At 47.9% G+C, this 13198-nt stretch overlaps 1 protein-coding gene across 11 annotated transcripts in view; it reads right to left on the bottom strand.

The window, feature by feature from the left end:
- The window catches only part of LOC149345410 (ATPase WRNIP1-like), a 76341-nt gene that overhangs the window by 26308 nt on the left and 36835 nt on the right, over positions 1-13198 (bottom strand). For 4 of the 11 annotated variants that reach the window (XM_089546625.1, XM_089546623.1, XM_089546626.1 and 1 more), the window contains 2 exons: positions 7476-7631; positions 2350-2429 (listed from right to left, as the gene is read on the bottom strand). The exons of 2 other annotated variants lie outside the window; for them this stretch is intronic. In XM_089546625.1, the coding sequence (XP_089402751.1) occupies positions 2373-2429; positions 7476-7631 (213 nt within the window). In that variant the 3' untranslated portion in view covers positions 2350-2372. Of the gene's footprint in view, positions 1-314; positions 476-2349; positions 2430-7475; positions 7632-13198 lie in introns of those variants that run through there. 5 more of the 11 variants (XM_089546621.1, XM_089546627.1, XM_089546629.1 and 2 more) reach the window with 2 other exon arrangements.

The following is a 13198-nucleotide window of genomic DNA, read 5'->3' as shown; positions in this document are numbered from 1 at the left end:
TACAATGTGGGAGCTCACTATTTGCTGGCGACCATGGAAGCACGTTTGCTCGTCGTTTTGTGCGTTGCAGGAGCCATTTTAATCCGGCGTGGTGCTTGTCATTTGTGTCAGCGAGCGTGGCACAAAAGAATTCACGGGACAAACCGCCTCACCTCGGTTTTGCTGCGTTTACGACGTGAGTAGCAAGCTGTAGCGTCGTCCGCATTCGAGCACACTCTGCAGTGAGTGGCTAATGAATGGCTGCCACACCTTCACAGCCAGGCTGAAGCGTGCCTCGACCGAGGATATGGCCAGTTGGATGGCTGAAGCATGGCTTGGAATTCCTTCAGTTACGGTTGTGAAGGCATTCAAGAAATGCGCAATTTTTAATGCCATGGACAGCACTGTAGACGAGATGTTGTGGTCGAACAGTGAGAAGGAGCTGTCCAAGAGTGACAGTGAATGAAGTTCGGGTAGATAAACAGCCTGTTTTCACCTGAAAATATAAAAATGGTTGCAAATTGTTTTCGTTCGCGGAAATCACATGCACGTTAGAAGTGGGGCTTGTAGTTTTTTTGTTTTTTTTTTGTCAGCGAAATCGGGCACATATAGAATCCCAGCTTGAAATTGTTTTTTTTGTGCCGTAAATTGGGTGCTCGTTGGAATCGGGGGCGCGTTGGAATTGGGTAAATACTACGGTAAATACGGCACTATACTTGTTGCATTTAAAGGGACACTGAGGAGAAATTGAAGGTGGCTTGTATCGACAGAATACCAGCTCCTGATTACAAAAACGCCACTTATACTGACAACAAAGCTCTCGTAACGTAGAAAAGAGAAAGAACCAAAATACAGGTATCGCCATCACAGGCCAGACTCGCAAGTACAAGCGTGATGAGGTCATAGGACAAAACAGTGTTGCTAGAATGAATGGTTCTAGACACACTAGGACACGAGAAGCGACGAATCACTGAGGCGCAGCCAATGCTTCCGCAAATCTCCTTGACGTCACCAGATGGCGCCACGTACCCGGCAGCTATGCGCGAGCCTGCAGCATCGGGACCAATCAGCGCCTGCTCAGCGGCGGTAGGTGGGCTCCCGGTATTCCGCTAACGGTAACAAGGTACATGGTATGCTAAAGGTGTCTATTTGCGAGAACTTTGTTGACGACTTCGAGAGCGGGATCCATCGTAACGCTGGCAAAACGTCGGTGCAAACGTAAACGATGCGACTGTAGCGATGGCCGCAATAGCCGATAGATGCCTTCAACGTGCGGCCGGCGGTAGCTTTCTTTTCGGCTGCTGCTAGGCCGCACTGTTGGCCGCCAGAAATCACGGAGTTTGCGTTACGTCATGTACACGTCATTTTTCACGTCACTTAGTCCTGTGTCATCATAAGAGAATCCCAAGTTTGAATCAGAGCAGCGGGAAAAATTTTTTCAACTTGGAATCCAATTTTCTTAGAAATAAATGCATCTTTCGCTGCCGGCCAAGTGGCAACAAAGCCATGAAATGCCGAACTATCGGATTTTGCTGTAAAAAAAAATATTAATAGAGCTCTCCTCACTGTCCCTTTAACTGGTAGGGCCTGCCCTTGATTACCACTGCACAGTTATTCCAACAAATGCAGACACGCGATCAATGTAAGAACACCCATCACAAAGGGAACAAGCGAGCAGACATCATAATCAGTGCAGAAATATCTGGAATCTCAGTTCGACTCTTGAGCCTTGATTACAAGTGTATAACGGAGTGGTGGATGCATAAAAATAGGCACCAAGAAATACACCACCTAAGTTTGTAATAAGGGAGTAACTACTCAGTGACATCCACCCAAGCGCAGCCATACGGCTACAAAGGAAACTTCGCAGTTAAAGAAAAATTCGTCCTGGTCCGGGGTTCGAACCCGGGACCACCGCTACACCGGAGCAGTCGCTCTAACAACTGAGCTAACCGGGACGGCAAGCTCATGGTAGGGCGAGAGCGAACTGATCGAAGTGGGAACAGTGTTGGTCAAATGTTCAGGGGATTCCCCCTAAACATCTTAGAGTGCAGTCATAACCGGCTGTCCAAGCAGCAAATATTGCATTGCCAGCTAGTATCGTAATTGTGTTTCAAAACCATTTTATTGCCACTGCGCTGCTGCTAATGGGTCTTCCTGACACCCGACTAGCAAGTACACAATGATGGAAAGCTCAGCTCTATTAGAGAATGGATTTAGATACCGGTCCGCAAGTAATCTGCATGCGATTAGAGGACAGTGTGTCAAAGCAGCATGTCACCGCCACTGCACCGCCCAGTAGCTTGCACATAAGCAATCACATCACTGCCCTAAATGAGCCCTGCCAGACAAGGAGAAACAGCAGCTTACCCTGCATTCGGGCAGTCCCACTTTCATGACACTGTCATGTGCTGCCACAGCCAGGACCAGCGCTTGGCTGTCGGCGACACCTGCCAGGGGGGAAGAGCAGAAACAAGCTTCACCAGCCTGAGTGCGCCCTCTCCTCTGCCTCACAAACTTCTTAATCGCATCTGCCCCCTTCTCTGGGAATCCACTCCGCTACACTTAATAAGGACCAGTGGCGTGGAGAACCCGAACGAGCTCTAGCATCGGGTAACATAGCCCACTCCTGTCCTGGTGAAAGATAAGTGCTTCCGATGGAGTGTTTCACTTTGCTTTTCCTACCAACGACATGCATACTTGACACTCACAACTCAGGAGATGCATCTCCCCACAAAAGACATTGCTGCCTTGTCCAGAGTGGGTAAAAACGGCCTCGTCGAGACGCAGAGCTCACATAGCAGCTGCTGTGCTAACTTCACCGTATGGGGCGCTGTTGTAGTCGACGTGCTGCTAGCGCTCCGAACAATGTCCCGTGAGGAGTTGAACTGTGGACAGTGCTTGCATGAGACGACGCTACAATCTTCAACATCTGCTCAATGCCTGACAGGCTGCTCCTCACTTATCGCTGCAGCCCGCACTGTGTCCTGACATCCCACAAATCGGGTCACTTGATAACCCCATGTGAGAACAAACTGGGAGCCTCGTCTCAGTAGGAACCTAAAGGCCCGTTCACACTTGCCCAAAAATCCGGCGAGCGAAGCGGATTCGCTCGCCGCAAAAACAAGGACCTGTTCTCACTTGTTCACGCGCGAGCGAGGCGGATCCGCCGTGCCGCTGCTGTTTCTCGCCTTTCCACACCGCTTCGCTGATAGCGGCATACATAGATATAGTGACAAAAGAGCATAAATTTACGCTGTCTACGTGCCATAAGCGTATGCATGCTTACGTACGTTAAATGCAGGCGCATTATCACTTTTAGTTCAGCGTATGCTAGCACAGACGCCAAAATAGACTTTACCTATAGTGGCGCCATCTGGTTGTCAGGGCGGGAACCATTACTGTCAATAAACCGACTCTGCTGTTAAGCCTAGAAGCGGCAGAATCGTCACTCTGAATAAAAAAAAATAAAGCAAGTTTATCACTTATACATCTTCGCAGAGGCGAGATGAGACGAAGCGAAAGACCTGTGCCGAATTTCTGGCCAGTGAACGCACTGAAAAAGGCAGCAACAACGAGAATTCAATCCGAAGCGACGGGTCCGGCTTCGAAGAGCGCCGCCATGTTGGTCGCCGCGCGGCGGAAATGGGTCCAGCCCGATCGCCCTCGCCGCGCCGCTTTCCGCGTCGCTCGGCGTCAAAAGCGGCCGAATCCGCTTCGCTCGCCGGATTTTTTGGCAAGTGTGAACGGGCCTTAAAGCACCCGCAGTTTGACTAAGGCACGGTAAGGAAGAGCCCTTCTGAGCTTGCCTCTCTCAGTCCGTCCAAGTATGAACACAATTTCTGGCCAATGCAGCCTGGCATCTTGTGGATCTCAAAATTCCTCCATGTCCGGGTGATTTTGGTGTACACATGTTGCCGACATCCATCATCACAGTGTCACGAATTTGACTGACAGCAGCCCCATCTGATGTGTGCCCCGCTTGATGCCTTATAAAACTGCTGCTGTCTTTGCTCCCATTTCTGTCAATAGTATTGCCTCCTGGTCAAAAGGGGCTTACCTCAGCTATGCCAGGTAGCGAGAGGCTACGCGTGGGTAACTACAACCAGGCTACAACTCTCCCGTCTTCTATGCTGCTGCACAGCATCGGCCTCGCTCTTCTGGGCCACCAGTGTGTCTTTTTTCCACTGCCGCACCACGTCTTGGCCGGAGGTGACTGACATCACTCGCCTCCTCCTCGCACATGCACACAAGCGGCACCCACAGCGAAATGGCGAGACTGCGGGTAATGTCTACAAAAATGGACAGGTCTGAGACTGCATCTGCGTTGCATCTGATAGATGTCTTTTATGTAAAATGAAGAAATTTCATCGTTTTCTCCAATTTCCCTAGCCAAGAATTGAGAACGAGTGTTCTTCATAATGTGGCTCTGGTCGAAAGCCCGAGAGAGGCGCCCTAATGGGTTGGCAGGATGAGGCAGTTTAGTTTGCAACTCTCCGTGCGACAGTATATCTCCATAGCTGCCACGTTCGCCTTGTGGTCGTCTGACAACGGTTTCGCATCATCCCAATTCCTCTCTCTTTGTCACCACATCTTTTGCTGTTTCAGCCAGCTGCTCTCCTGCGCAGCCTCTTGTGAAGTGATGATATCCAACAGGGATCTCAAAATGGGCGTGCATCCTAATTCCTCTGTCCCTAAGTAAAAAGCATAGAAGGGATGTAGTTCAAATCTGTCTCCATGCTGACATCTCCAGGGAAAGCATCTTTCTGTATGCACTGTTCAAGCCTTTGCCCGATTCTCAGGTCATCCAACCACCAGGCTGCACATTCTAGACTGTTCCCTCCATGGTCAACCTGTTTTTTCACGAGGTCAGTGAACTCAACTTCACCTGCAGCAGTTCTCAGGCACTTGCAAAGCGTTGTTCTGCTCGGAACAGAGAGCAGCTTTTCTCTTCAGACATATGTCCTGGTTGAAAGGTGTTGCACGATGATACAGTGGCGCAGCGTCGTTTCGCACCAAGTCAGTTTTTCCGCCTTGTCACTGACGACTTGGTCCAAGATAAGTTTGGCTCTCACGCTTCCCTGTTCTGAGTCTCTTGCGATTCGAAGGAATTTGCCGGCATTGCATTCGTCTTTCAGCCGCTGTAACTTCTTTTTGTTACCACCAACAGTTGCTTGCAGCCTCTCATTGCGTCTTCTCCACGTTCTTCACACCACTTTCCCCAGCATGATGCTGCATCAACCTGAGTACCAAAGGCTCCTCTGGCTGCTGGGTACAACGTAGGCACCATGCTTTCATATCTCCCGCTAGTCTGGTGGAGATCAATGCCTTTGCCGACTGCACCGTTCCGGACAAGGTTAGGTGATTTTTGCCGGCTCTGTGTCTGCCACTTGAAATTCACATTTAAATGGCTCCAAACTTGGGCACTCATAGACAGAATCAGATGATTCACTGGAAGATGGTGATGAAATACGCTGCGACATCTCGAGCTTTCTTTTTTTTCTTCTGCTCTTGTCACTGCATGTCTTCGTCTAAATTCTTTGTGTCGCGGGAGAACACACTAGGGACAACACCATTCCAGAGTAGTCTTGTGTGCTGTCACTGAACTGAACGCTGCAGGCTGCCCACTAATTGGAAGTACAGTTCGGCTGCCCGCACTACCTGCCGCAGTTCTGGGGTATTTCATGAACGCCACCTTGCTTCTTGCGCTCATTTCAAGCACAAAACCGCACGCGGATGTTTCACCACCAGGCACAAATTAAACATCTGATATGGGAAGCCACACCGACATCCAAGGCCTCTTCTTGGCAACACTCATAAATATCAATTCTTAGCATTATCATCGGTCAACAATATTGTTACAGATTGTTTCTCTTATTCCTGCTCCATTTACTTTGGACAGTTTCAGTCATACATCTGAGAGCGCACAATAGAAAATGTGCGGAAGCGTGTGCCAGAGTGCACTGGTACAGCAATAGGTTTTTGGTCCCAATCCTCTTGGTTGATATCTTGGTTTTAGTTTTACTTTTTTAATTTTTAGTTTTAGATAATCTCTCCCTTTTTGTTTACCCACGAGCGACTCGATTTATTTTTCGATCCATGCCTTTCTGACCCAGACACCAGAGCCGCTCAGTACTGGGCGACACTCAATCTAGGTTCGTAATTACGACTGTTAACCAGTGTTTTACCATGGAGGGATTCATTGAAGAGAGTTAAAAACATAAAGCGCACCGATCCATGATATTCGCCGAGAAGGAAATAATAATAAAATAAAACAATGAAGGAAAGGAACAGTGGTGACCAAAGTGTGACACAGGAGTTGGCAGACCATCGGCCGACTGTTTTGGTGTGACATCGAGCCGGACATCACGGCGACACGGTTTATGCAGACAGAATCGGCCCACTTCTAGACCTAGTGTGACAGGCCCGTCACTGATGTCAAGAACAGTGACACACTAAAAGAACTGCTGCTAAGGCCATGGGATGCGCTCAAATGCTGCCATGCCTCGGCTGTTGCTGAGCAGCCCTGTCGGCAACAGAAGTCTACAGGATGCACATTCTAGAGGAAAAAGCGAAGCTGAGCCGTCTCGCAACCTGGCGTTGTTGCAGCCAGATTAGGCATGGACAATGACGAAAGTGTCAAAAAATGCTGAGCACCCAGTGACGGCTGAACTGAATGTGCCAGCATTTCAAGGCCCCATCCACTCGTAAACCGCCTGCATCCTTCACTGCACATAGCGACACCACTCCACAACACTGCTGCCTGAGCACAGTAAACAGCATCAGACAACAGAAGCAAGCATCTAAAAAACACTACAGCACAGTTTTTCACAGCATGCACGGACTTGGCAAAAGCTGCCTACATCGTGTGCACTTGGCTCACATGCTGCAACCACTGCTGCCTTTTGAGGGTAAGGTGGCCTTCATCAAAAGGCATTGCAACTCTCACACAAAGCGAATCACTGAAAAGCTAGAAAAGGACAAAAAATAAATACCGGCCCAGGCTAGGACACACAGTCCAGGACCACAATGATCTTAAAGCCACGAGTTTGATTGAGTGGCAGAAGTTTTCAACACATTTCACTCTCACACAGGCATTTTTACATGCGTGACTGCATTTTACTACAGCTGGACCACGCACAAATACGCTAAGAGATATCATCTAAAACTCAAAATTCATTTTTTCCCATAAATATAGCAGAATCAAACAAGGTTCCATGCAATGTTGCAAGAATGACCTCAAATGAGGTATTTTCTAAATCAGCAGACCTACTCAGGACGATAGTAAATTTTTTTGTGTATGTGTGTGTGAAAGTGTTCTTTTTTCATGCATACATGATGTGGCAATGGTACTGACGATGTGCGTGATATGTTACATTACCTACGTTACCTAATAGTTTTTGTTTTCTTCTCCCCCCCTTGGTCGCTGAGGGTATTGTGATAAATTAATAAATGTAGACATGCCAGCCAGACAAACGTGATGACCGCCTCCTCACCAATGTCCTCGCTGGCGAAGATGACCAGTCGGCGGGCAATGAAGAGGGGGTCCTCCCCACCGGCCAACATGCGTGCCAGGTAGTAGAGCGCCCCATTGGCATCCCCGCCCCGCAGGGACTTGATGAAGGCCGAGATGACGTCATAGTGCTGGTCACCTGCACAGCACAGCAGCCAACACTTCCTCCTCCCCATCTGTCGAGAGGTGAACGACCTCCCTCCCTCCACTCTGCCACGTACAGGGGAAATGCAACATACAACGCTCCACACATTATCCCCGGTCTGCCTGAGGTTTCCTTAGCACAGTGAAACGGCACAAATTCCGACTTCAAAGCAGTGGAAAAAATGTCGCAATTATCCCAAGGCACAATTACCATATGCTGCCAAAAAACTTTCCAAACCCACTCGCGTCACAGAAAAGTTAAACGGCGAAATACTGGGTCCTCCACTTTTGAGATGAAGACTCCACAACAGTGACCATCTTTCACAGTTGGCTGAGATGCTCTATTGCACACAGTGCTCTCAGCGCTCCACTGATCCTTTTTTCATGCTGCAACGTGGCATACCAGTGGAGCCAGTGATTTCCCTACTCTTCTTTTTCTGAACACACCCCCTTAATTCATAACACATTTTTATGCACAACAAGGAAGAGCGCTGGAAGTAAGGCCTGCTCGCAGATGGCTACTGGTGAAAGAAACCAAAAAAAGAAAGTACGGCAAATACGACGAGCATCAGAAGCGTGTCTGGTGGCAGCCCCGAGCAATGCGCCTGCACAGCAATGCATGCTCAAATACACTCCATCCTCCATCCAGCTGTCTCGCAAAACAGCCATGCTTCAAAGAGCCCCATTGGTATCTTCAATGTGTGTTGCATAAATTGCAAAACGTCTAACAAAGAGCACCTGTGCACACAACAACAACGTAGTAACTGTGCTCTCTTAAAGCAGCAAAGTGGTCTCCGGGCAAAGTGGCAAAAGTTTGTCACAAATGCCGCCTTTTGCACAGTGTGCGCTGACAGCTTGAAGAACGTGTTCAACAAATTCAAAACATCCACAAATGCAGAACACCAAACAAATTTCGCACATTTGAAAACAACTGCCCACCACATAAGAACACATTGTGTAGTGCGGGTCAAAATCTACGCCAGCTAAAAAGTAAGCGCTGTTGACCTGTCAGGTACACGTGATCTGAAAGCCTCAGTCCATTGTCTCATCACTGTATCAGATGTGGCTATCGAGTAAGCGGCTTGATAACGCCCCTTCTTCCTTTCCCTCGCTGCAGCCGCAGCTATAAATCTATGCGCAATAAAGGACCAGGCGTCTTTTCTGGCATAGCTACTGATGTGTCGCGTCTCTGCATAAAGCGATCGATACATGGTGTCAGAAGTGACCCGGTGTGCCCAGCTGGATTATTCTCGCAGCCAAAGCAATGGACATCGTGAAACCGCCGGGACCACTTCAGTTGACTGGCAATGTCAGAAGAAACTGGCTGATATTCAAGCAGAAGCTGCAACTGTTCCTGACAGCGACGTCGACCGCCAGCGCAAAGTCAGCAGTGGTCAAAGCAGCGATCCTTCTAAGCGCTGACGGCAACGAGGCACTGGGCATCTACAACAACTTCATCTTCACGAAAGATGAGTCCAAAGATGATTACGACACAAAAAAGAAAACGAAGTCTACGAGAGGCATGTATTTCGTATGCGGGTGCAAGGTGAGTCCGAGCCATTTGAGCCCTTTGCACGAGATCTCAGGACGCAAGCTAAGCTCTGAAATTTTGGTGGCCTTGAAGAATCCATGGTACGAGACCAGATTGTTTTCGGCACTAATAGTACCCCGCTCAGAGAAAAAATGCTATGAGATAAGAGTCTCACATTGCAGAAAGCAGAAGAGATGTGTAAGGCAGCGGAGATTGCCGCGCAGCAAAATGCTACCTGGTCCAAAGGAGACGTCCACGTTGACTACGCTGTAAGAAACCAGCCTGGTAAAGAAAGGCGGATTCGATGCAAGCAATGCAACCAGGCGCACGCGCCGCGAGAGTGTCCAGCTTACGGGAAGCGCTGCTACACTTGCAACAGAATGAATCATTTCTCGTTGTGCTGCAGAAGAAGTCAACCAAGTACAGGAGGAGGTGGAAAGCGATGAAAACTTCCAAGTTTTGGACGTCAGCATATGTGGTGTCAACAGGCAAGCAGGGCTAGATTGGACAATGCAAGGCCAGATTGCCGGATGCGTCCTCAGTTTCAAAGTTGACACGGGCTCCCAGGCAAACCTTCTTCCTCTCAGCATCTTTCGACGCATCTGCAGTACAACGCCCCTGCGCAAGAGTACAGCGGTTCTGACTGCCTACAATGGCAGCGTTATCAAGCACGTGGGTGTCGCCACAGCATCACTGCTCCTGAACAAAGCGAAGCACGAGACGAATTTTTTTATCGTGAAAAAAGGCTGACAAGCAATCCTTGGCTTTAACACGTGCCTGCAACTTGGCCTCATCCCAACAGTTGTCAATGCCGTTAACATGCAAGATGGGCATGAAACACCAGAGCAAACGGCCCCGCACCTTTTCAGTGGAACCGGCTGCGTCAAACGACACCACAAGATGGTCCTGCGGCCCGGTGCGGTTCCAGTGGTACAACCAGCTACGAGGGTACCCTTCTCCCTAAGGGAACCACTACGTGAAGAGCTCAACCGCATGGAGAAGGCGTCCATCATCAAAACGGTAGACGAGCCCACCGAATGGGTGAGTCCCTTGGTCATAGTTCGCAAAAAGAATGGAAGCCTCCGGGTGTGCATGGACCCAAGAGAAATTAACAAGCACATCATGCGTGAGCACTACCTTATGCCCGGACGTGAAGACATTGAGTGCGAATTGTCAGGGGCCCGACTGTTTTCCCGCCTTGACGCGAACTCCGGCTTCCACCAAATACCGTTAGATGAGGCCACGTCGTAAATATGCACGTTTGCGACTCCGTTCGGCCGCTACCGATTCCTTCGGCTCCCTTTCGGTATTTCGTCTGCTAGTGAAGTCTAAGACGCTCGCAGAGATCTTCGACGGCCTGCCAGGGGTTCATGTATATGTTGACGGCGTGCTAATCTGTGGCAACAGCAAGCAGCAGCATGATGAGCGCTTGCGAGCAGCACTGAGAACGGCAGAGGAAGCTGGTCTTACGTTCAACCGTGAGAAGTGTGCCTTCGGTGTGAAGGAAATAACATTTCTTGGAGACGTCATCAGTGAACATGGCATACTGCCGAGTTCTGATCTAATTTCAATCATTCAAGCTATGCCACACCCGAATGACAAAAATGCAGTACGCAGAATGCTTGGAGTCGTTAACTATTTCCGCAAGTACGTGCCTCGACTGAGCGATAAAACGTCCCTACTTCGCAGCTTGGCGAAGGAGAACGTCGTTTTTGACTGGAGTTCGGCTCATGAGCGTGAGTGGAAAGAGGTCTTCACTTCACTTAACTTTAACACCTTAAAGACCCTCGTGTTAGAGGGTATTACATAAGGGGTGGGGCACACAGAAATGAAAAACAGAATGACTCACAGATAAGTTGAAAGTTATACAAATATAAGATTATCACTGAGCAAGTACACGCGTGATTTCTTTGATGAACAATGATTGACATGTGATAGCAGCAAGTTCTCGGGGAAGGCCATTCCAGTCGTTCGTGGTCCGGGGGAAGAATGATGAAGAAAATGTAGTGGTGCGGAAGCGAGGTCGTGACACTTGCTGCTGATGGCCGGTGCGGAGGGAGATGCGTGGTGGTGGTGCGCAGATGCAGGGTTCCTGTCGTAGCTCAGAGTAAAAAAACTTGTGAAACAAACATAAACTAGCAATGTAGCGACGATGAGCAAGGTTAGGTAGGCTGGACTGTGATTTGAGGGATGATATGCTGATATCAAAAGAATACGACGAATGAATGAATCTAGTTGCTCGGTTTTGAACTGCTTCAATGGAATTACAGAGATATGCTTGCTTTGGAGACCAGATGGGAGATGCATATTCTAATTTTGGTCTGACTAATGATTTGTATGCGAGGAGCTTGACATGCTGAGGTGCAGAGCATAGGTGACGCTTTAAGAATCCTAGTGTTCTGTTGGTGGATGATATGATGTTTGAAATATGCGTATTCCATGTAACATCATGACAAATATGGACACCAAGGTATTTGTATGATTAGACAAGATCGAGAGGAACGTTAGATATGCTGTATTGGAACAGAAGAGGGTAACGGCGACGATGGAACGACATATATTTGCATTTACTTGTGTTAAGTGTCATTAGCCATTCACCGCACCAGTCTTGCACATGAGTTAAATTATTTTGAAGGGATTGTTGGTCGAAGGTGTTAGTGACTGTTCTGTAAATAACACAATCATCAGCAATCATCCGAATATGGCAATCTAATTTCTCAGGTAGGTCGTTAATATAAATTAGAAACAAGAGTGGCCCAAGGACGGATCCTTGGGGCACGCCTGAGGAGAGTGGTAGGAGGTCAGACATTTGGTTATTGACAACGACTGATTGGAAGCGGTGAGTTAAGAATTCTTTTATCCATGCTAGTATGTCGGGATGCAAGTTTAGGCGAGAGAGTTTCAGAAATAAGTGGTTATGAGGTACCTTGTCAAATGCTTTAGCGAAGTCGAGAAAAATTGCGTCAGTTTGGAGGTTAGCATCAAGGTTGGCATGCAAGTCATGAACGAAAAGTGCTAGTTGACTTTCACATGAGTATCCTTTGCGAAATCCGTGCTTCGATGAGTGAAAAAAATTATTTGAATCCAGAAAGTGCATTGTTAAAGAATAAATGACGTGTTCCATGAGTTTACATGGTATGCTGGTGAGTGATATGGGTCGGTAATTAAGTGGTGAATCTTTGTTACCCGACTTGTGGACTGGAACGACCTTCCCCACTTTCCAGTCATGGGGTATGACACCTGTAGAAAGAGACTGTGAGAACAGCAGGCATAAAAATTTGGCAGAAGTATGGTTAACGTTTTTTAGTACCTTGGTGTTGATTTCGTCAAAGCCGGCAGATGATGACAGTTTTAGTTTATCTATGAGACATGATATGCCGGCCTCAGAGAAAGTAACGGCTGGCATTAAACTTCTTTGGTCATTTGCTGTCTTGAGGGGGGGCGGTTCCTGTTCATGAGTGAATACAGATGCGAAAGCAGAATTAAATATGTTAGCACACTTGACATCGGAAACAGCACGCCCGGAATCATCAGTTAAGGTAATAGTGCGTATAGATTGCGGATTTAAAAGCTGCCAGAATTTAGTCGGGTTATCTTTAAGTATGTTGGGTAGGTCAGTATGATAAAATGAGCGTTTAGCGTTTTTTACTGTGACCAGGTATGTCTTTTCGGCAGCGTAATATTTTTCCCATGCGTAGTCATTTCCAGTCTGTTTAGCACTGCGGAACAAGCGTTTCTTTTTGTTTTCTAGTCTGCCTAGAGCCTTGGTAAACCATGGTTTCTGTTTGGTTGCACGGAAGCTGCATTTGGGAACATATTTGTTAGTAAGTTCGTTGATTTTATGAATAAACATCAACCAATTTTCGTGGATGGTTTGTTCCGGGAAAGAGTGCTGAAAAGATGGGAAGTAAGCTTCCAACGCCCTGTTTATAGCCTCATAGTTACCTTTGTTATAAAGGGTGATTGTTTTTTTGGAAGTTTCTTTTATTGTTGGAGTGAAGGTAAAAGACGCATGGATGACTTTGTGATCA

Source organism: Amblyomma mixtum, chromosome 5, assembly GCF_055824585.1.
Source record: "Amblyomma mixtum isolate Tamu chromosome 5, ASM5582458v1, whole genome shotgun sequence".
NCBI classification, from domain to species: Eukaryota; Metazoa; Arthropoda; class Arachnida; order Ixodida; family Ixodidae; genus Amblyomma; species Amblyomma mixtum.
The sequence above is the reverse complement of the archived record's forward strand: the minus strand, read 5'-3'. Positions and strand labels throughout refer to the sequence as shown.